Source organism: Cibotium barometz, chromosome 37 (assembly GCF_041138505.1).
Source record: "Cibotium barometz isolate CiBa-2024 chromosome 37, ASM4113850v1, whole genome shotgun sequence".
NCBI classification, from domain to species: domain Eukaryota; kingdom Viridiplantae; phylum Streptophyta; class Polypodiopsida; order Cyatheales; family Cibotiaceae; genus Cibotium; species Cibotium barometz.
In genome coordinates, this window is record NC_141082.1 from 35,479,798 (window position 1) to 35,503,010 (window position 23,213).

Genomic DNA, 23,213 nt, shown 5'->3' on the forward strand with positions numbered 1-23,213 from the left:
TATTCTTATAACCTCAAGGTTTCCTACACTTGCTTTTTCACCCTGGACCACCTAATTGATTGGTGTTAGTAAACCATTTGGAAGAAAAATATCTGCACCTTGCTAGTGCATTTTAAACTTTAGGTCTTGTCCTTCATCTCAAGTGTAAATATTACCAATCGTGAAAACAAGATTGTTAAGAGAGAGGGGGAGAGAGAGAGAGAGAGAGACAGATTGGCTCTCAATAATTTAATTTACAAATTATGTAGAGAGTGCAGCCAATCTGATTTTATGTTGGATTTATAAACCATTGGGTAGAACCTCTCCATATTTTTCTGCACTTTGCTAGTGCGTTTTTAACTTTAGGTCTTGCCCTTCATCTCAAGTGAGAATGTTAACACTCGTGAAAAGAAGATTGTTAATGCATGTTGAGAGAGAGTTTAATTTACAAATTATGTACAAAGTGCAGTAAATCCGATTTTGTTTTGAATTTATTTGCTTTGAGCAAGTAACATGATATGATTCTTACCTGTCAGGTTAATTGCAAAAAACCTTCATTAAATGACCTGCAGTCTGTCATGTATTCAGACACCAGCCGTTCGTGAGATTTACAAGTATAACCTTCTTTACACACTCATTTGCTATGCTAAATAATCACTTGCTGTGTACAATAATTAAGAGATCATGTGAACAGCTGCTGTACAAAACCTGACTTCCATCATGTGGGCGCCTTACCTATATCAACCATAAACCTTCATAAATAAATCCGATAGTGCCGTATACAAAGGGGCAGCAGCTTTGGGCTGTTTCATTGATCCCAGAAGAATCTCAGCCGCACTGACCGACGGATCCCCATAAAACTGTACATTTGTACCTTCGCGTGTCATGACAATGTCACCTTCAAGAGAGCAACCAGCAAATACACCTGCAAAACTATTAAAGGTAAACAAGCCAATCACAGAGACAAGCTTGAAAGCCCTTGTAAAGATTGCAAGATACAAAGCCCATAGGCACCCAGTAGACCACCTTTGCTGAGACTGTAAGTGTAGCATGCAGCAGTCCCCCCATCCCCTGCGCGTAAATCTGCTTCAAAACTTCTTCCTACAGGTCCAGCCGCAACACTCAAACCGGCCCCCAAAGAGATATGGACCCTCCCACTGAAAGCCCTTACTGCTGCCTCATTGCGAAGCACAATTATAAAATCAGTGATCTGTCCACCAGCCTGAAACGTGACCAGCACACACCAATGAGGGAACAACAGAGAAATAACAAGCATGAAATTTCGGTATGAATCAATAAATGTCGTCATACCTGTGCCCCCCATCCAATACCACATGAAATTATTGCAGAAGGAGCTGACCATGAGCCATCTGGTCTCTTGGCAACCACCAGCCCCGTCCCCACTTTATATGTAACCATCATGCCTGCTTTTAGAATTGTGAAGATAGCTAGGCCTTTTGCACCCTTTAGTATGGCTTCAGGGATCGCCCGCTCTGGCTTCAAATTTCCTACCTGCAAAGAACAAATATCCTTTGTCAGATTAAAGTATCAAAACTAGTGACTACTCAAAACCTTATAGGCTCAAATTTCTTGCTAAGTCAATCTTATGCATGCATGCACTATATAAAGAACAGTCCTGGGCGGCCCCAAAACAAGCTCAGCAAGGGGAGGGCAAGAACATCCCTGAAGAGGGGACAGAAAAAGCCCCCTATTTTCTAGATCATGGAGCAGGCTGATAGCGTAGGTTTTACATAATTTACCTTGGGGTCCCTACTTCAGGATAAGTAGGGATGAGTAGTTCTAACAAGCCTTTGCTCATCTCAGCAGACCACAGCCCTTCAATAAAGAAAGCAGGAAGGCTTGTGTAGTATTTGAAACCCAAAGAAGAAACAAAGTAAACAATCATGCTTGTTGGTAATCCAACTATTTGGACAAAGGCTCGTACACAACCACACGGGGGCGTCAACACACATACGAAGACCACTCTGAAATTCGGTGTTCATGAGCCAGGATACGTCTAATTTTCACTAATTGGCTCACAATGTTCTCTCCATTACCCTCTCTCCACCCATGCTGACGTGGCATTTTGACACATGCATCACCCAAGTGAAAGCCAAGTAGACATGATCAGCCGACTCAAGGGCAGATTTAGGGGCAGGATTGGGGAAATTTTGGGAGCCCAATAGGCGCCTGAAAGTGCCCAAAACATGCACTCCCACCAGCAAACCACCAACCATCAGAACCTATAAATGTCACATGCATCCCACACTTGGATGCCACGTACAAATATCTGTACAGCAGGTGCAAGACTCGTACTGGTAACTAGCCCTTTGTGAGCCCTTGTCTGAGACAAGTCAACCAAGGATCCCCCATGGAGGGTCATGGTCAGGTGTGCATGTCCTGCACATGAAGTCAGTGCATGTCCCACATATCTTTGTAACCCTCTGGAACGATCTAGAGGTATACCAGGCATTTATTAGGCTTCCTGCCAGACGCAAGGGGCACCGGTCTAGCTTTAGGAGACACACTTTGAAGAGTCTTTCTAATGGGCAGCCATGTAGGGCTCGTCCAAGGGCCAACCAAAAGATTAGGACCAAGTCGGCCAGCCAAGGGCCAGCCAAAAGATTAGGACCAAGTCGGCCAGCCCTAGGGAGACTAGGCCAGCAAGAGGCCATGCCAATCCCAGTCGACCAGCTGCAAATGCAGCCAGTCCACACACAGGAAAAGCGATAGCATTTCCTGCTAATTTTTCTGCAAGTCGTGAGCATATTAACAGGCCGACAGCGTCATCTGGAAACCGACCAGTATCTGGATGTTCATGTATAAGTAATATTCAGTCCCTTGCATAAATCATCTCATATTCTCTGCAAGTGCCAAGGTTCAAGGGCCTAGACAGCCATGAGGAGCCAAAGGCAAGGTGGAAAGTGAAGATCAAGGGTCGTCTTCATGCTAAGAGTCACCTTTTTTCAAGTGAAGGTCTCCAAGGTCAGTTCAGTCCTGATTATTTACAGCCAGCAGTCAGTCGTTCTACTCATTCAATAAAGCAAATACACCATACGTGGTGTGGGCCCTTCAGAGGGTATCCAACACTGTGTATTGTTTCTCTTCTCTCTCTGCACTCTTATTCTCATTATATAGTGCTATACATCGTCAAGAACAAAGGTGCTGAAAGTCAGTTATCAAAGTATAATCCCCGTCTGTATGCTGCTGCATGGTATCAAAGCTTTGCCTTTTGGTGAAGAAATTCAGCCAAGAAAAAAAGGGGAAAAAAAATCGCTTGAATGGTTGGTTTATAGACGTGGGAAGCACTCCCCATTCTGGTGTGTCGAAGGATGGATGGTTTTCGGCCTCCGAAACGCAACCAGAACACACATACTGGATGGTTTGTTTGCGGTCAGGAAGAATCTTTCACCACTCCCACTATGGTGACCTCCAACAATGAGAGAAAACCAAAGATTTGGGAAGAGACTATCACCTCTACAACAACGCCATCAAGGAGCAATGCTCTCAGTGGCGGAGACCAGATGCAATTGATGTTCCAGAATTTCATGCAACCGATGAAGCAATAGGGAGATCAATTGCTTGAGCAGAAAGCTATGATCCAGGCCTCAGAGAAACCATTACCTCTTCTAGCCTCTTCTTACCCATTCCTCCTTCCCCCGTCATGTGCACAGAGTGTATCTACTATGTGCAGCACGCACACAAGACTAGCTTCGAGGCTTGGGATAACTTGGAGCTAGGCAAGGTCATTAGCGAGTTGGGCTAGGGATGGACTAACGGGCGGGCACCCCCTTACTACCCACTTCATTGACCACAACACTATCTTTTTTTTTTTTCCGAGAAAAGATCCTTTCGTTAGTTATATAAAAACGCTCGTAGGGCTACAAAAGATCTCTCCTGCTCATAAGAGGAACAGAGCAGTGAATACAGCAAGGCAGCCCGGGAGACTCTCCCTAGGTGCTGCAAAATACAAGCATCAGTACAAAGGACTGAGGGGCTAAATCATAAAATAGGGGGGGGGGGGGGGGGGGAAGCCAAACAGGTGGCCTGTAATGCCAACAGGGGGATCCCGTGTGTAAGGAATAGAAGGGGCCGCTGCGCCAAGTGGTGTGAAAGGCCTGGCACCGCAAGATCGCCTCATCCGAGTCGCCCCGGATGCGGTCATACTGTCCTCGCAGGGTGTGGATCAACTCCTGCCAAATCCCCCGTACAGTCTCTGCTAGTGGCTCCAGTCTCCCCTCAAAGGCCGTGAAACACCGGGCCCTCCAGGTGAACCAGATGGTGAGGCTGCTGAGGAGCTCCCATCGTAAATCCCTCTCCTGTGTCCAGCTGGCGGACGAGAAATCCGGTGCCGAAACCAGGCGAGGCTGGTCCCTAATGAATCTGATGGCCTGACTGTCCTGCTCCATCTCATAGCCCATAGCAGGCCCTGACGAAGTCGACCAAGCAGCGGAACCCCACGTAAACATACCCTCTAGAGAGAGGGGGGCCAGAATACGCAGCATCCGCAACCAAATCTGCTGCGCCTGAGGGAAATCCCAAAGGCAATGTCTTTGTGTCTCCATAGGGTGGCGGCATCGGACGCAGGCCGCCGGAAGACCGCTGTAAACAAGCCAGGTGCCAACTGCTGAGCCCCTGTGGCCGACCAGCCACTGGAAAGTTGAGATCATGTGGGCCTGTCGACTAGCCCAGAGCCGAGCCCAAAAATCCTCCAAGAACTCCTGTGAGTGTCCTTGTAGCCGCCAAGGCCCCGCTGCAACTGGAGAGACCATCCTCCTCGCCGTCAAAATATGCCGCCCCAGCCGAACAGTATACTGAAAAAAGGTGATCTCTGTGGCCTCAAGATGCATAAGGATCATGCCACTCTTACTCCCCAGGGTCCCACTATAGCCGGGCCAAGGGACGCACTGCATATGCCCATATGCGCCAATCCGGGAGCACATCTGCAGGGTCGGGGTCAATATGCCACTTCCGAGAAGCGGCGGCCACTACCCGTATCCTCTGAAAGGTGCACACTGCAACCAAAGGCGACTCCACCTCCACTCTCTGAAGTCTGCCTCATCCTGAATCTCATAGCAGAGGCATCTGCCATCCTCAGTGCAAGCTCTGACAGCAATCAGGATCTCCAACTGTGTAAAGGCTCCCATCCACCGTGGGGCCACTAGCTCGGAAGGCGTGAACCACTCCTCTGTGAGTGCCTCCTGAATATCATCCCTCATAATCAACCCCCCTCTGAAGTGACTCAGCCTCTCCACCTGGATCTCCTCGGGGAGACTGCAGAAGGCCTGCCAGTCTCCAAAACTACGTGCTGGGCCTGCCGCTAAAGGTCCCTAGGCTAGACGAGGCCGAGAACCTAGCATATGACCCTGCTCTGTGCGAACCGCTGGGCTCCAGATGAGCGGTTGTCTGGCCCGCTCCTCAACACAACAAGGAGGTCGCTGAGAGAGCCCCGGTCTCAGCAGCTCCCAAGCTCTCAGGATGCTCAAAGCAAATCTGTCCTCCCATCCTCTACTGAGGCTTGTCCTCCTCATCTCTATGAAGATCCAGCAAATCTCTGGTGCCCAAGTGCCCCCTGCTGGGGGAGCCCGAGCCTGCAGCCGCTGCAAGAGAAGCTCTTTCCAAGGCTCAGCGCCTGGAAGCAGCCCTCGAACAATAAGCTTCCCCAATAAGGCTCTACTCTGATCGACTGGATCTATAATGCCCAAGCCTCCCTGAGCCAGCGGAAGTGTAATAACTGCCCATGCAACCTTTGCCCGGGCTGGCTGACCGTCCCGCCCAGACCAAAGAAAGTTCCTGATCAACCTCTATACTTGGCTGATGCAAGAGCTCGAGAAGATCCAGCAAGACGTAATGTACCACATGGTCGCTAACAGCACCTGATTTGCCACCACCACCCTCCCAGCCAAGGATAGTCGAGCTGTACTCCAATACAAAAGCTTCTTCCGAATGCTCAGAAGAAGCAGGGCAATCTGCTGCTCAGGTGACAAATCTAGTCCAATCTGGCATCCCAAATACCGCACTGCTGTGCCAGGAGGAATCCATCTAAAACCGGGGTCCGAGCTCCATGCCGGAGTGGGAGCACTACTGATCCAAAAGGCCACTGTCTTGCGCCAATTGATCAATGCTCCCGAAGCTGCACTAAAAACCTGGAGCGACTGCTCTGCCCGAAGAAGATTGGCCTCTTGGCCATGCAAAAATAAGCCCGTGTCGTCTGCAAACTCAGCATCGAGCAGGTCCTCCCCTCGGACTGGGAGCTGGAGTCCTCTCAAACCAACCTCCTCTGCCGTCAAATACATGCTCATAGCCTCCGCAAAGAAGAGAAAAAGAAAAGGGGCGAGGGGACACCCCTGATGGACTGATCTGGTCAGCTCAAAACTCGGCCCCCGTCCTCCTGACCACAACACTATCTTGTTTTCCCCCACGATGCATACAAGAAAAAACACGCTAAATCTGAAAAAACAGCAGTGCAGCTGAGCTCATACCTCTTTCGTTTCCTACCTACCAACTTGCTCACTCTCCGAGACTCGCTCTAATACCACTGTCAAATCCCCAAGGGTCTCCTCGTGGAGCAAACCTACTACAAGACCCGAAACCTGCAAAACAAAGCCATAAACCGTGAAGGGGGTGCAAGCCCGACTCACCACCCAACCATGACAGCCGTGGGCAAATTCCAGAAGACCTGGCTGTCCCCACCGAGCCACGAGCTAAGCTAACTAGCTAGACGTACCGACCAGTCTCTACTCCATGACGTCCCATACCGCCACGGAGCTACCCTCGCGGGCCTTGATTGCTGCTAGCCTCGGCTGCATGAAGCAGGTGCACGTCTGCACTAGATCCAGGCTCCTGACCGCGGGGCTCTCGCATAGCCCCACGAGACTCTGACTAACTGACTGACCCGGGCCACCCTTTTATAGGCTCTTGGCTGGTCATTGGGACAGCCGAGTGGAAGCCTTGTTAGCTGTGTGTGTGAGAGAGAGAGAGAGAGAGAGAACCAAGAATTTTTTTCATTTGCTACTCTTCGCAAGTGACGGGCAGCAGCCTAGGTGCAGCGCTTTTTTAAGCCCTCCTGTTTTTTTTTAGAACTCTATGTTTTTTTTTGGCGCTGAAGGGCTTCCCACGCGTTTTTTGACAGTAGCCCCCGTTTTCTTTTTTTAAACGCATGCAGCATGGCTTCGCATGGGTTTGAAACCCTTCAGCGTGGAAGTTTTTTTTAAGAAAAAAAAAAGGCTTCTCGTTTTCAGCACAAGCTTTTCGTCGAGTTCTCTTGCACCATCCCGGCCCTAGTGCTGGTGTCCATTTATCTCATTTCATTTCATTTCAATTTCAAGTTGTTATTAAGTTGTCCATTTCAAATTGTGGTATTAAGTTGTGCTATTACACGTGTGGGTGTCCAACGGAGTCTTTCCTACTTGACGGGATCGGTTTCAGAAGGAACTCAACCCTAAGCCAACAACTTGGGCACAATTCGAAGAAGTCTTCAAGAAGGAATTCCTCAAGAAAGAGGATGATTATGATGTTGTTGCCCGGTTTTCAGCTTTGACCATGACCTCGCAGCACCTCACTTATGAGGTCTACCTCCAGAAGTTTAGGGACTTGCAGATGAAAGCTACAAAGATGGATCCCACTACTCTTTTGGGATTCTTCGTAGCTGGTTTACCAGACTCATACCGTTTACAGGTTAAAAATAACAAATGCAAAACATTGGACGAGGCCATTCATTCAGCTCGTATCTATGATGATACAATTGTCTCTTCCAAGTCGAAACCCGTTACCGAGCAGGGGAACAAGCATAAAAGAAAGTTCTCCGCACCTATGGCTAACACGACTGAAGGAAAGTCTTCGGACCAACCTTCCAAGAATTCAAGTTCGACACCAGCGAAGAAGAAACGACTCCTTAGGGCTTTAAAGCTCAAGAAGAAAGGACGTTGTTTTATCTGCGAAGAAAAAGGACACATGCGTAACGAGTGCCCAAAGCAAAAGGGTGCAAAGACAAACGTAAGACCCAAGCCAAAGTAACCAGTTGTCTTTGACTGGTACGTCAATTACTGTACTTTCTCGCCCTAGTACTTGTTCTGATTGTCTGTTCAACTCTAAAGTATTTGGCTTGCATGATCTTCTCCGAGTTTATGGAGAAGTGAATGGTATTGGAATTAGGGTTACAGGAAAGCACACAAAGCTTGGAGAAGAAGAAGCAAGAATGCACACAACACAAAATGTATTAGATTGTGTCAATGTACAAAAGATAAGTTAGCCCTAGAAGGATGGGCGTATATACAGGCCGGGAAAAAAAACCTCCTAAAGAGGGAAAAAGTGCCCCGGCGGTCCTAAGTGTGTTCACACACATCACTGCCTATATATATATGGCAACAAATCCCCCCTGGGAGTGATGGTGTGAACGAGAGCTGGCACTCATGTATATAGGGGAGTGCCATGCTCGAAGTAGATCAGTCCACAAAGGGGAGCAAGCCCAAAGCTTTGCGGAAAGCTTTGAACTTCTCACGAGGAAGCGCCTTTGTGAAAAGATCGGCGAGGTTGTCCTGTGTTGGCACATAGGCCAAGCTGATCTCTCCTGCTGAGAGTCTCTCCCTGACATAGTGATAATGCACCTCAATGTGCTTTGTGTGAGCATGAAAAACTGGGTTTCTCGCAACTGCCAATGCACTCTGACTGTCAGTGAAGATAGAGGTGGCAGACTCTTGTCCAACACCCAAGTCAGCCATAAGCCGTCTGAGCCGCACACACTCAACCGTAGCTGTGAAAGCTGCCCTGTACTCAGCTTCACAACTAGAAGTGGCCACAGTAGGTTGCTTCTTGCTCAACCAAGATATGCATGAGCTACCGAGCATGAAACAAAAACCACTTGTGGACACTCTTGTGTCATAGCAACCAGCCCAATCTGAGTCCGAAAAAGCATGTAAATCTGGCGGCAACGATCCCCCCTTGGAATAAAACAATCCAAGATGTAAGGTGCCACTCAAGTAGCGAAAGATGCGTTTAACTGCCTTCCAATGCTGAGACCCTGGGCTATGCATAAACCTGCTCACCTGTGAGACTGCAAACTGAATGTCCGGCCTCGTAATGCATACATAAATGAGGCAACCAACAGCTGTCTGATAGAGTGTGGCATCAAAGCGATCTCCAACATCATGAAGACTCAACTTCAAACCTGTCTCCATTGGAGTAGCAATAGGCTTGCAGTCTTCAAGGCCAAATCTCCGCAGCAATGTCTTAATATACTTTGTCTGACACAAAGCAATATCTCCATCACACTGCTTAAATTGTATCCCCCAATAATGATGCAAACGCCCCAAATCTGACATCTCAAAAGAGGCATTCAAGTCAGCCTTAAAATCAGCAATATGACTCTCATTTGGTCCTGTGAGCAGCATGTCATCGACATAGAGAGCAATGATTAGATGTACATCATCCACACATTTAACATATAAAGTGCTTTCTGTTGGACTATTCTGAAAACCATGTGCAGTCAAATATGCATGTATCTTTTCATACCAAGCTCGTGGAGCTTGCTTTAAACCATATAAAGCCTTTTTCAACCTGCACACTTTGTTTTCCTGCCCTCTTTGAACAAAACCACGAGGCTGCGATACATACACCTTCTCATGCAAATCTCCATTCAAGAACGCAGTCTTTATGTCCAGCTGATGTACATTCCAACCATTATGAGCTGCCAATGCACAAATGCTACGAATGGTAGTTATACGACAAGTGGGAGCAAAGGTCTCATCAAAATCAATGCCCTTTTCTTGAGCATAACCCTTTGCAACAAGTCTAGCCTTATAGTGATCAACACTGCCATCTGGCTTTCGTTTCAATTTAAAAACCCACTTACATCCAATGGCCTTTTTACCAATAGGCAAATCATACAAAGACCATGTACCATTCTTCATTATAGCATCATATTCACTTTGCATTGCAGCCAACCAATTTTCTGAATTTTATGCCTCATCAAATGAAAGAGGTTCTTCCTCTTCATACATACTAGACACAGCCAAATCATAACAATATGATGCATAAGAGGCATGCTGAAAACCTGAACGAGTACGACTAGTCATAGGTACATCAATCTTACTATCACGCAAGGTTTGCACCAGCCATTTAGGCATACCTCTAGCCTGCTCATTTTCAGCCCTATCCTCATGAATTACATCCTGTAAATCTGCATCAGAAATAGGCTGATCTATGATGTCGTTTGAAATCTGCATAGGCTGAATATTTGCCTCATTAGGACTTACATTTGAATTCCCACCTGTAAAGAGAGGCAACAACGTATCAAATACATCCTGTGAGCTCACACCTGTCTCTTTGGTACATGTTAAGTTATAACAAGGGCTGCACAGCATCTTCCACAAAAACAACATCTCGACTAATCAAGATACGCTTTGACTGCGGATGATACAATCTGTAACCCTTGCTTTCAGCACTGTAACCAACAAAAATGCATTTGACAGTCTTATCATCCAATTTTCTGCGTTGTTGCACAAGCACTGAAGCATAGGCCAAGCAACCAAAGACACGCAAGTGACCAATTGAAGGCTTCCTGCCATGCCAAGCTTCGTATGGAGTAATAGACTGTAAGGCCTTAGTGGGACACCTCTTGAGTACATATGCAGCACACATGACAGCCTCAAGCCAAAATGCATGTGGCAAAGCTTGGCTCTTGACCATACATCGTGCCATCTCCATAAGTGACCTGTTTTTCCTCTCAGCAACACCATTTTGCTGAGGGATATACGGCACTGTACATTGGTGTTTTATCCCACGACTAGCCAGAAATGCATCAAACTCTTTAGACATGTACTCCCCCCCTCGATCAGAACGGAGGGTGTCCACAGTACAATTGGATACATTTTCAACCATAAGCATAAATTGTTTGAAGCACAAAAACACTTTGGACTTTGCCTTCAGTGGATATACCCATGCATGCCTTGAGTAATCATCAATGAAAGTCACGAAGTACAAGTGTTTACCAAATGACAGCGCACTGTCAAAATACCAACTGCCAAACATGCATCATGTACAGATGGGTCATACTGACAATACACGCTAAACGCCCATTCTGTATCCTGCACAACATTTGCAGAATCTGCATTTGTAGAAGCATCCGCTATTGTGGCTATATTTGACTCTTTCTTCTTTGCCTCTTTAGCCTTTAGCTTAGGGCAATTCTTAATGACATGATCATTTGCCTTACAATAGTTGCACCTGGTCTTTTTCTTGCCTTTATCAAGAGCCTTCTCAGACTTATTGTTGCTACCTGTGGAAGGAGAAGAAGTTGCAGACCTACTAATAGGAGAAGAAACAGTGGAAGGGGCTGCCTTACCACTTCTTCTCTGCCGCTGGGCAGCAATAAATGCTTGATCAACTGCACGCTGCCTAGCCCTGTTTTGCCTGGACTGCGCTTCTTGCAAGAGCTTGTTGACTAAAGTATCATACTTGACAGCATCAGGTCTGTCCTCATTAAGAAGTCTCCACGTGGAAGCAAAAGTCTGATATGTCTCAGGTAAAGCATCAAGAACAGTCTGCACAAGAGAATGATCAGGAATAATCTCACCTGCAAAAATCAACAGCGATTTTTGCCTCGTTACGACCTGCATACAAACCAACTAGAATATCCCAAGCCTGTTTTGTTGTTTTAGCTATACGAATATGTGGGGTAATGTTACGTTTGACAGAAAGTGCAATCAAGGCATGAGCCTGCGCATCTTTACCATCCCAACGAGCTTGTTCAGCAGTGGGTAAAATAGCAGCAACAGTAGAGCTGCTAGAACCTGCAACATCCTCAACAGATCCTACATCCATACAACCTGGACGTACATCCATACCCTACACAATGTTCCACACTCCTTTTGCAACCAAAACATGCTGCATCATGTATGCCCAAAGTGGGTAGTTGCTGTCTCTATCCAGTTTGTCTTCAGCAGCAGACAACATGCGAAATACATCATTGCCGTTATCAGCCATGGCCACTGACTGAAACTGATGCAAAAGCTACCTGTAATGAAGCAAAGACTGAACAGAAGACAACTTGTGCTATGTAGCATGGTCCACAATAGAACACGTATGCCTGTTTTGCAGAAAACTGCACTGTCGAAATTTCTGCAGAAAATGACGAAAACACCTGTGCAGAACTTGAAATGCAAAAACGGAGCCCGAAGCGACCTCAGATGCAAATTCTGAGAACACAAAGCTCTACGGGCTAATTTGCAGAGTATAGGGACTTGCAAGCGCTCGTGAAAACTCACCTCAATCGGAGAACGTGAGTCGGAGGGTGCTGGCGGCGTAGCCCTGGGAGCCGATGCCTGCTCTGATACCAATTGTTGGAATTAGGGTTGCAGGAAAGCACACAAAGCTTGGAGAAGAAGAAGCAAGAATGCACACAACACAAAATGTATTAGATTGTGTCAATGTACAAAAGATAAGTTAGCCCTAGAAGGATGGGCGTATATACAGGCCGGGGGAAAAAACCTTCTAAAGAGGGAAAAAGTACCCCGGCGGTCCTAAGTGTGTTCACACACATCACTGCTTATATATATATGGCAACAAATGGCCATAAGATTCACATTCTTCTAGACCCTGGGAGCTCACACAACTTTGTTAATTACAAACTTGTGCAGAAATTGAGTCTTGATACAACACCCAGCGATCATACCTATGAGGTACGCCTACCTGCGGGAAGGCAAGTATAGGATCGAAAGGTGGAGATGCTTCCAATCCACATTCAGGACTACAAAGATACTCTTGAATGCTATGTTATGCACCTAGAAAATGTAGACTTGTTATTAGGGATCGAGTGGTTTAAGACTTTTCAAGTCCAAATAGATTGGTCTAGTCATATTTTTTCTTTTCAGCATAAGGACACCCAGTATCGTATTTTAGGTAATTGTATTCATCCCTCTCAGGGACCTCTTGTAAATACAATTGATTTTGAAAATATAATGGATTCTTCTTTGTATACTGCTTTCCATTGTGTATTGATTCCACTTTCTTCATTTCTCATACCTTCCATGGATGTCAATGAATTAAGTGTGTTTGAAAGCAAAGAATTACAGAAGATACTTGATTCGTTTCAAGACGTATTTTCTAAGAAACTGCCATCGAGTTTACCACCTGAACGGGCCGTAGATCATCGTATTGACTTGATCCCTGGTGCTCATCCTGTCAGTATTCCACCTTACAGGATGAGCCAAGCTGAGGAAGATGAGTTGGCTAAACAACTCGAAGATTATTTGAGGATGGGCCAGATCCGTCCAACTAAATCACCTTGGGATACACCTGTGTTGCTTAGGAGAAAGAAGGACAATACCTGGAGAATGTGTATAGATTACAAGAGATTGAACAAGCTGACCATTAAGAACCGTTACCCTCTCCCTAGATCAGATGGATTAGCAGCGAAATATTTCACGAAGATAGATTTACGTACTAGCTATCACTAGATACGTATTCATGAAAGGCATGTCGAAAGAACCGCCTTTCGGACTAGGTATGGCCATTACGAGTTTCTCATATTACCTTTTAGTTAACCAATGCTCCAGTCCACTTTCCAGCAAATGATGAACGATCTTTTTCGTGAACATTTGGAAAAATTTGTGGTGGTGTTCGTGGATGATATTTTGATATATAGTCGTAGTTTGGAGGATCATGTTAGACACCTCACGATTGTCTTATCTATTTTAAGACAGAATCGACTATATGCTAAATTAAGTAAATATGAGTTCTTTATGACAGAAATCATTTACTTGTGACACAAGATCACTAGACATGGATTGAGCATTGACTATGACCGAGTTTAGAAGGTTTTGGACTGGCCTATACCGCGAACAGTGAAACAACTTTGTTCTTTTCTCGGTTTTGTTGTTTTTCTTCGAAAATCTATACGGGAGTACTCTCAGCTCACACTACCGATGACCGACTTATTGAAAGGTCGTATACGTAAGTCAAATCAGCCTATCACTTGGAATAACGATTTGGATATGGCCTTCAAACTTTTGAAAGATAAAGTCAAGGAAGCACCTATCTTAGCATTACCTGGTCCTAGTCAGCCTTATGTTCTTGAAACTGATGCCAGTGACTATGCTATCGGGACTGCTCTATTTCAAGATGGTAGACCGCTTGCTTTTGAAAGTAAAAAGCTAGACGACACTCAATCTCGTTGGCCAACCCTTGAGAAGGAGCTTTATGCTGTGATTCATGCTCTCAAGGTTTGCAGACATTATTTATATGGCTCCAAGTTTGTGGTATTGACTGATCATCAGTCAATCAAGTATGTGTGTGATGCGGATGATTTGAGAGGAAGGAAAGCTCGTTGTGCTGAGTTAATGCAAGATTTTGATTTTGAGATCCGTTATCGGAAAGGGTCCATGAATAGTGTTGCAGATGCGCTTAGTCGAATTAGAGAGGTGAATACTTTGTCATTCATCGAGATTTCTACTGACTTATTTCAGTCATTGAGAGGGCTTTGCAAGACTGATAGTTATTTTGGTCCATTTTGGCAGAAGATCCAGGACAGGAGTTCATTGATTGACCAAGACTCAATGACTGAGCAGTCTACCATTCAGGCTGCAAGAGGCCAGTGGATGATTCGGAAAGGTTTACTATTCCGTAATGACAAAATTTGTGTAGCACAGATCCCGGACATTAGGTCCAAGATTCTTAAGGAGTGTCACGACGCCCCTTCTGCTGCACACCCTGGGGTACACAGGACACTATCGTTAGTGAAACACACTTTTTATTGACCAAAGATGAAAGGGTATGTAGAAGATTATGTTCTCAGGGTCAAATTTGTCAGGCAAATAAAGTTGAACGCTTTAGACAGGCTGGGTTGTTGCATCCTTTGCAAATCCCATGTAATAAATGGGAAAGTATTTCCATGGATTTTATTACCGGATTGCCAAGAACACATCAAGGCCACGATTCTATTTGGGTTGTGGTAGATCGCTTGACAAAAATGGCTAGATTTTTACCGACCCGGAAGACTATTATAGCTACGCAATTAGCACGGCAGTTTATTGAGCAATTGTTTAGACTGTACAGGTTACCGCAGGGAATAGTCAGTGATAGGGACTCTAAGTTTACGAGTGATTTTTGGAAACTTGTTTTTGAGAAGTTGGAAACAGCTTTGAATTTGAGTTCCTCCGATCAGCGCTACTATGGACCTTTTCAGGTATTGGAAAAGATCAGTGAGGTGACCTATCGTTTGAAGCTACCAAATCATTGGAGGATTCACGATGCATTTCATGTGAGTCTACTTTGACCTTTCCATGGGGATATGCCTAAGGATGTATCAAATGAGGCTCAGCCGGAAGTGGAGGAACTTGATAAGGTTCTTATTCCCGAGCAAATACTGGCACATAAGGAAAGAAAGGTACGAGGTAAAGTTTCCCGTCACTATCTTGTGAAGTTCAAGAACTATTCACCGATGGATGCGAAGTGAATGGAGGAGGGTGACTTAGCAGGTTCACCTCAGGTATTGCAGCTTTAACTTGATGCCTTTGAGTTGGAGCCGACTCTTGCTACGACTCATGCAGGTTCAACACAGCATAGGTCTGGAGCATTGCCTGATGCTCAAGAGGGGGGTAGCACCTCCGCTCCCTTGATACAGACAGGCTCAGTTGTCATCTAGAGGTCGCTTGGTGCAGCTTCTGTCTCACCCGAAGGTACTGACAGCAACTGACAGTACATCTGCTTATGGGACTTCTATGACATATGTGTACTAGTCACATTAGATGTTGTGGTTGTGTATGGTTCACAGTGGTATACAACTTGGACTATTACTACACCATTGGCTTGTAGTGAATGTTGCTACATATGCATGGCTCAGAGAGATTGGGACGTTGATCTTGCCATATTGTACTTTTCACTTTTAGTTGGATCACATGGCTGATATCAATGTGGTTCTGCTTTGGACGTCTTGCTGTATCACCAAAATGCAATCGAGGACACTTGCCATTTTTCAAGAGGGGGATATGTCACAACCCTGTGAATTTGTGCAGCATAAGTGTGAGCATGGTGGTCGATGAGCAAGACACATTTTTTTTTAATGTTCACACTTGGGACAAGGGAACAAAGGTTTTAAAAACTAATAAAACCGAATGTGTGGAGGGGACAAGGGGACAAAGGTTTTAAAAACCTTTTAACTAAAAGAATACCCCTTTTAAAGTGAATCGTGGTCTTTTTAGAGGAGCCCACACTATTATAGGAAGTGCTGGCTTTTTGGACTCGTGGGTTGGAAGGGAACGTGGAGAAGAACAGTCCACATTATGCTATATGCAAATGATATTATTCTGGTCTCTGAGTCGCGAATGGGACTACAGCACCATCTCCATGTACTCGATGACTTCTGCACACAGAGGGGGCTTACAATGAACCTTGGGAAAACCAAGGCCCTGATTTTCCACACCTCAAGGCCGGTTCGACGACAAGCCATCGTCACACTAGCAGGAGGACAGGTAGATGTGGTAGACTCATATGTGTACCTCGGGATTACATTTACGACACCGCCAGGAAGATTTACTATGGCACAAGCAGCCAAGGATAGACTCACACGAGGGTATGCAACTCTGGCCATGCTAGAGAGACAGTGTCACCAGGCACACTTCCAGGAGCCCCGCACAAAGGGGTGGTTGTTTGACACACTAGTCACCCCTGCTTTGATGTATGCTGCAGCAGTATGGGCACCTGGGCTCGCCACCTCCACACGGTCTCAGATAGAGAGGCCTCAGATCCTCATGCTCTCACGGATGATCCGCAACAAACCCTCCGTCCCACATGACATTGTCTGGACGGAGTTTGCTGCACCTCCTATGCTAGTAGAGGCCCTCTTCCAGACGATCTGCTTTATACAAAGGATCAGAGATATGCCATTAGATCGACTCTCACATAGAGCTTTTGAGGCGTCTAGGCAGCTCGCAGAGAGTGGAGATAGGAGATCACGGTATTCACAGATGATACAGTGGCTCACTCAACATGGTCTTGACATAGATCACCTGCCACCTTTCCAGTATGATTTACATGCACCACACTCCAGCTCTCTCACAGTGAGAGGAACAAAGTCCTTCGGTAGGATTTATGGCAGCGATAAACTCAAGAGACTTGGATTACACCTAGTCAGCCTCTACCGCCAAAGATGCTATACTATAGAGATTAGTTTATGCGTATCTCAGCGGATGGATTCATACAAAGACCTGGATACATGGATGTGTACAATGCCCGAGTGGTGATTGGCCAGCTCAGAGTGTCATCACACCAGCTTGAGATTGAGGCAGGTAGGGCAGCACGGATCCCCAGAGCAGAGAGGATATGCAAACTATGCCAGGAGGAGGTTGAGAGTGAGGAACATTATGTATGCAGATGCAGAGCATATAGTGTCATTAGAGAGAGATACACCACCATCTTCAGTGGACATCCCTCACTCCGCCGGATCATGGAGTCCGCAGACCAGCGCAAATTTGGCCAATTCTTGCTAGAGAGACAACGCCACAGAGAGACTGCTACGGACTCATACCACAAGGAGAGGTGGGCGACAGCTCCAGCTCACTGATTTCTTCCAGAGATCTATCCCAGTGCCTACCCTGACACGAGAGGGGGTTACACTTCAGCGCGCTACGGACCTCCGAGCCAGACGGAGACCGAGAGCACCACGCTACCAGACTCCCAGAGGGAAATCACAAAGATACGGGCTTGACATCAACACCATATCCAGGAGCGGCTAGCTCACTTACACTCACACCGGAGATCATGCTCCGAGGTATTTTTGCCTCGCCATCGCGTATGTATCACATATTACACCCCCATTATGGTATTGGTTGGAGCTAGACAGATCTGCATTGCATTCTTGTATACCCTGCACATATAGGTTGCATACTGAGCCTCTAGCAGTAGTGCTCCATCCATCACACCCCCCCACTAGCTCAGTACTTTCATAGTTTATTTCATGTTCATTTTGTCCCTTTTTTTTGTTCTGTACATCCAGAAGACATTGACAGTTGTACATTGATTTGTCTCATAGGTCGAGTTCGGCCTCTAGTAGACGTTAATACAGCTTTCTTTCTTTCTTTCTTTCTCTCTCTCTCTCTCTCTCTTGCGAAGAGTCTACTGCAGCATACACACGCATGTGCTTTGCTCTTGGAAAGGGTGGGCAGCTGGACTGCAGCTACACGCAGGAGGTTTGGTGCTTGGGAAAGCTGCCGACTGGCTGGACTGCATGCTGAGGACATACAGGACAGAAACAATCTTCTCTCTCTCTCTTTGGCGACGGCTGGACTACACGTGGACTGGGCTGTGGAGAACCGGCAGTCTGCAGGTAAACAATTCTCTCTCTCTTAGTGAGAAGGTTAGCGGCCAGGACTGCAGGACAACAGGTCTCTCTTTCTCCCATTTTCTCTCTCTTTTCGTGAGTTGTTGGACTGCAAGGGCAACACCCGAAGCTACACTCGGGTTGCAAGTGGAGGTGTGGGCTGAAGCCTTTCTTCTGTGCGGGCAGAGATGGGCGCTGCACCGATAGTGATAGAGGCTCTATTCCAGACAGTGACATACTGCCATAGGCTATGGGAGCTTCCACTTGATAGATACCCCTGGCTAGCCCTGGAGTCCTCGAGACAGTTGACACTTGAGGGAGATACAGAGTGCTGGTATGCACAGGTAGGCACTTGGTTTGGCATGCACGGTATGCACTGTGCAGATGGAGGCACTCCCCCCCTAATAGTACAACAAAGAGGCCCCGTCATTTGCTCTCAGTCGCACAGAGCGGAACAGGGTTATCAAGAGGGACATTGTTAGACTGGATACTCAGAGGACATGGAGTTCACCTAGTCGTCCACTGGGGACGAAAATGGCCTTCTACGGAGATCACCTCCTATGCCTGACAGAGGATGGGTTCATCATCCGTCCATGCTACATGGACATACACCTATCCTTTGGGGTGAGATGTGCGATCGGCCAGATCCGGCGTCCGCACCTCGTCCCACCAGCTGAGAGTGGAGACTGCCAGATATGGGCCTAGGGCGGCCACACCAGAGGACAGGATATGCCAGCTCTGCCACACAGAGCCCGAGACAGAGGACCATTACATATGCCGATGCCCTGTATACTATGAGATTCGGGGGAGGTTCCACAACCTCTTCCGAGTTGGGTTCGGGACCACTTTCCAGGATCATGGACTTCTCGGATCAAAGATGCCTGGGACTTTTTCTTCTAGAGCTCCGCAGACACAGGGAGTCCTTAGTGAGATCCAGATCAGCTGTACTTGCTCGAGGACCAGCACAGAGAGCTCTCACCAACTTCTTCTATACCAGCACTCCGAGGGCCGATCCACCCATCATACCCAGACCACAGGCTAGTGTAGGAGCTTGGGCCGAGAGGTGTGACACTCGACAGAGCCACTGAGTTATGCAGAGCTTGACGCCCCAGACCCCATCGCCCTCGCCCACGGCCACGCCCGGTCTCCCATCATCGCAGGACCTTCTCGCGCCAGCTCAGTTTTACCACCTTGAGCACCATGTCACAGCAGCCCATGAGGGATGTATTAAGGTGATATGAGAGCTCTCTGCTCATGTACCTAGATCAGATTTTAAAGTTCTAGATTTTTTGTTATCTTTCTTTATTACTATTTTGTACCTAGGATGATGTACCTCATGGATATGATGTAACCTTTTGGTCTCATAGGTCATTTTGGCCTTTTGAAGACATTAATACAACTCTCTCTCTCTCTCTCTCTCTCAATCGGTCTTGGTGAAGATAGAGATTGAGACAAGGATGATGGCTGCTCTGGTCACACACATGCGAGCCCAAGGAGTACATAGCTTCTCTTTCTTCCAGTCAGAGGGCTGTTCGGGGGTTCTTCTCTCGGTTCCTTGTGAGAGGAGGAATTTGCAGCCCAAGAGAGCAGAAACAGGAGCAACAATCAAATGTTTCAAGAAGGGTTCATGGACTGTTTCATGGCTTGTTTTTGGCTATGTGCATGGGCAAATTGACCGTGTTTACACGGCCTCATGGATGTACTATCTTGGCTGATTAGAGGTGAATAACAATGTGGTGTTTTTGGGCACAGGGCTGTGTGAAACATCTATGCTAAGAGGTCCAGAGGACTGGCAGTTTAGGCAAGCATATGTATAAGCCATGAATGGCCATGATGTGTTCAGTTTAACTCTTCCATTGAATTTGAATAAAGAAAATACCGAAAGGGGCGCCCAGCTTTGGGGCCAACAGGTGTCACTGTTCTTTTTGTGTAGGAGCACTCTAGCTCCCTTTTATCTGTCTTATTTGCTGGATTACAACTATGTTTGGGTGACTGCTAGTCTACCGCACTTTGGTTTATACCAGAGGCCGGTTTCACTGAGCAAATTAGGGTTGGTAAGACCAACTCCCGAAAAGCGAGAATTCGTGGGAATTCTCGCCTCGTCACACCACACCATCAAGTCAAATTCTCCGGACATGACCTTTTGAAGAAACTGGTAAATAGAATACGTGGTACACCTGCGGCCCTCAGTCTCGATTGGGCCCCTCATTGGAAAGAGAAATAACTACTTGGTTTGGGAGAGTGGTTCCAATGGCAGAATAATGATCTCTAAAAGCAAAAGTTGAGGGTTTGAATCCCATTTTCTCTCCCCTGAATTATGTCATGTGCACAGTGGGTATCTACCGTGTGCTATACGCATGCTAGACTAGTTTCGAGGCTTGGGGAAGCTTGGAACTAGGCAGGCTGATTGACGAGCTGAGTTAGGGAAATACTAACGGGCGGGCACCCAAGTATGGACGGGCGGGCGGCCAAGTGTGGACGCCCGATGACCGGCCAAGAGCCTATAAAACGGTGGCCAAGGTTAGTTATTGTAATATAGAGAGTCTCGCGAGTTTGTGAGAGCTCTATGGTCTTGGAGCCTGGATCTAGTGCAGACGTGCACCTGCTTTACGCAGCCGAGGCCGGCAGCAATCTCGAGGCCCGCGAGGGCAGCTTCGTGGCGGTATGGGACGCCACAAGGAGGAGATTGGTCGGTACGTCAACCTAGTTAGCTCATCTCGTGGCTCGGTGGGGACAGCCAAGACTGTGGGCTTGCCCACGGCTGTCATGGTTGGGAGGTGAGTCAGGCCTGCACCCCCTTGCTTGTTTGTTGTTCGTTTGTTTGCAGGATTCGAGTTTCGAACCAAGATCGATCACGAGGGGATCCGTGGGGATTTGACAAATTATGAGAGTGAAACGAGTTGTTGTCTTGTCAAATCTGTTAGAAGTCATCTCCTGTCCAGTTTTATACACCAGGGCCTTTGTTGTGGGTGTGCCCGCCCTTATGAGGTGTTTTATCATTTTTCCTCACTCCCCGCATTTTTCCCCTATTTTTTCCCATTTTTCCGTGGTGTGGATGGATCCAGATGCTTGGCAGGAGTCCATGGGGCTGGCCGAGTGCACCCCATGGCTGGCCGACCTGTTTTACACAGTCGTGTAGGTGCTGGTGGCTGGCCGACTTGGTCCTTCAGTCGTGGAGGCTACTACTACTGGCCGACTGCTTTCTGCAGTCGTGGAGAGCCTCTAGCACAGGCTGACTGCATCTATGGGGCATATAAATATTCCCCATGCTCCCCACTACTTTTGTATCGTATTCGGGATCTTCTTGTGTATATCAGAGCAGAGTTACACGCCTACATCTCTCTCTCTCTCTCTTGTGCTGTTTTTCTGCCTGCGTTTTTTGCTCGTGTTCCCAGATCTGGTCATCATCTCCACTGCGTATTCTGACATGGTATCAGAGCCCTAGGCTCTAGATAGGTCTTGGGATTTGTGTGAGCAAGAGGGCGACTGTTGTGTGGCTGATTGGTGGACTGTTTTGGACTGTTCGGGAAGAGGAGAAGCAAGAGGAAGGCGGGATGATTTGCTGGACAGCCACTTGCAGGTTTTAGTTCTTCTTTGTTCCCACCCACCCACCCTTTTCAGAGGACATCCCCGCAATGGCAGATCTGTTTGAGATGGCCGAGAGACATGTGAAATGATGGAATCTGTTCTGGAGTCTTACGACCTCGCCGATTTCGTCGTTGGTGGTGTTCCACGGCCGGAAGTAGAGGAAGGGGAGTTACCGTCAACCCGAAAGGACCAGGAGGCCCAGACACAGATGTGGGATCGTGTCAACGCCAGGGTCCGTTCGTTTATTTTCCTCAACTGCACACCGCAGGTAATCAATCATGTAAAGCACATGACGCTGGCCAGAGGTATATGGCAGCATTTGGCCTCACTTTACAACAGGGTATCGCCCATGAAGAGGATTTCCTTGGAAGTACAGATGCGGGTTATGAGCCCTGCAAAGTCGTCGACAATGCGGGAGCATATTAACAAGCTGCAGGCTCTTCAGCAGGAAGTTCTTTAGGCTGGGAAGGAGATATCGTCAGAGGACATGGCCATCACGTTGCTGTCACATTTGCCCTCTTCGTACTCAGCATTTTACTCCTCTTTGATTACCAGTGGTGGCAGGCTCAGCACCATCACGTGGGAGGAGCTTGTGCCCATGGTCTTGGACCAGGAGGAACGATTCACGAACCCTCCTCAGGGTGGAGGTTCGGAGGCCTTTACTGGCCAACGGTTGAAAGGCCGTAGCTCGGGCAAAGGGAAGGGGAAGGCTTCATCGAAGAAGTCTTCTGAGAAGAAGTCCGACGTTGACCGCGAGAAACTGAAGGCAAAGCGGACCTGTAATGATTGTGGCGAGAAAGGCCACTACTGGAGGCAGTGTCCCAAGCGGAAGACCGAGAAGGGTGAAGACTCCTCAGCAACAATCATGAAGACTCCGGCTTTTGTGCACCTGGAGGTGATGGACACCGATGTTTCATTTTCTTCAGGCAGGGAGGAGATTGGAGGACTCTCCGGAATGGATACTCGGGAGTGGATTCTCGATAGTGGTGCTTCCAGGCACATGACTCCTTCCCGTTCCGGTTTACAAGATCTCTGCAGGCTTTCTGGTCATATTCTTACTGGGGATACGTCCACTATCCCAGTTCACAGTGAGGGCAGGATGGAGATAGTTCCCGATGGCATAAGGGGGAAGCATTAATGTAATGTCCTCGACATCTATGATTTCTTGAGGAGTAACTAACTGGTCTGTTCCACCCAGTACTTCCTTAAGTCTACTGACATGCAGGATGAACTTTCACATGAGAAGACAAATCCAATTCATATGCAACTGAACCAATCCGTCGTGTAATACGAAATGGTCCACAATATCTAGGGGATAATTTCGGAGATCGAC

At 47.1% G+C, this 23,213-nt stretch overlaps 1 protein-coding gene across 2 annotated transcripts in view; it reads right to left on the bottom strand.

Moving 5' to 3' along the window:
• Positions 1-448: 448 nt before the first annotated feature.
• LOC147617226 (uncharacterized) overlaps positions 449-23,213 on the bottom strand; it is a 31,043-nt gene continuing 8,278 nt past the window's right edge. Inside the window, exons 3-6 of one of the 2 annotated variants that reach the window (XM_086776836.1) lie at positions 1,291-1,491; positions 1,006-1,201; positions 715-904; positions 449-552 (exon numbers count right to left, since the gene is read on the bottom strand). In XM_086776836.1, the coding sequence (XP_086632962.1) occupies positions 720-904; positions 1,006-1,201; positions 1,291-1,491 (582 nt within the window). In that variant the 3' untranslated portion in view covers positions 449-552; positions 715-719. Of the gene's footprint in view, positions 905-1,005; positions 1,202-1,290; positions 1,492-23,213 lie in introns of both variants that reach the window. The other variant, XM_086776835.1, reaches the window with a different exon arrangement.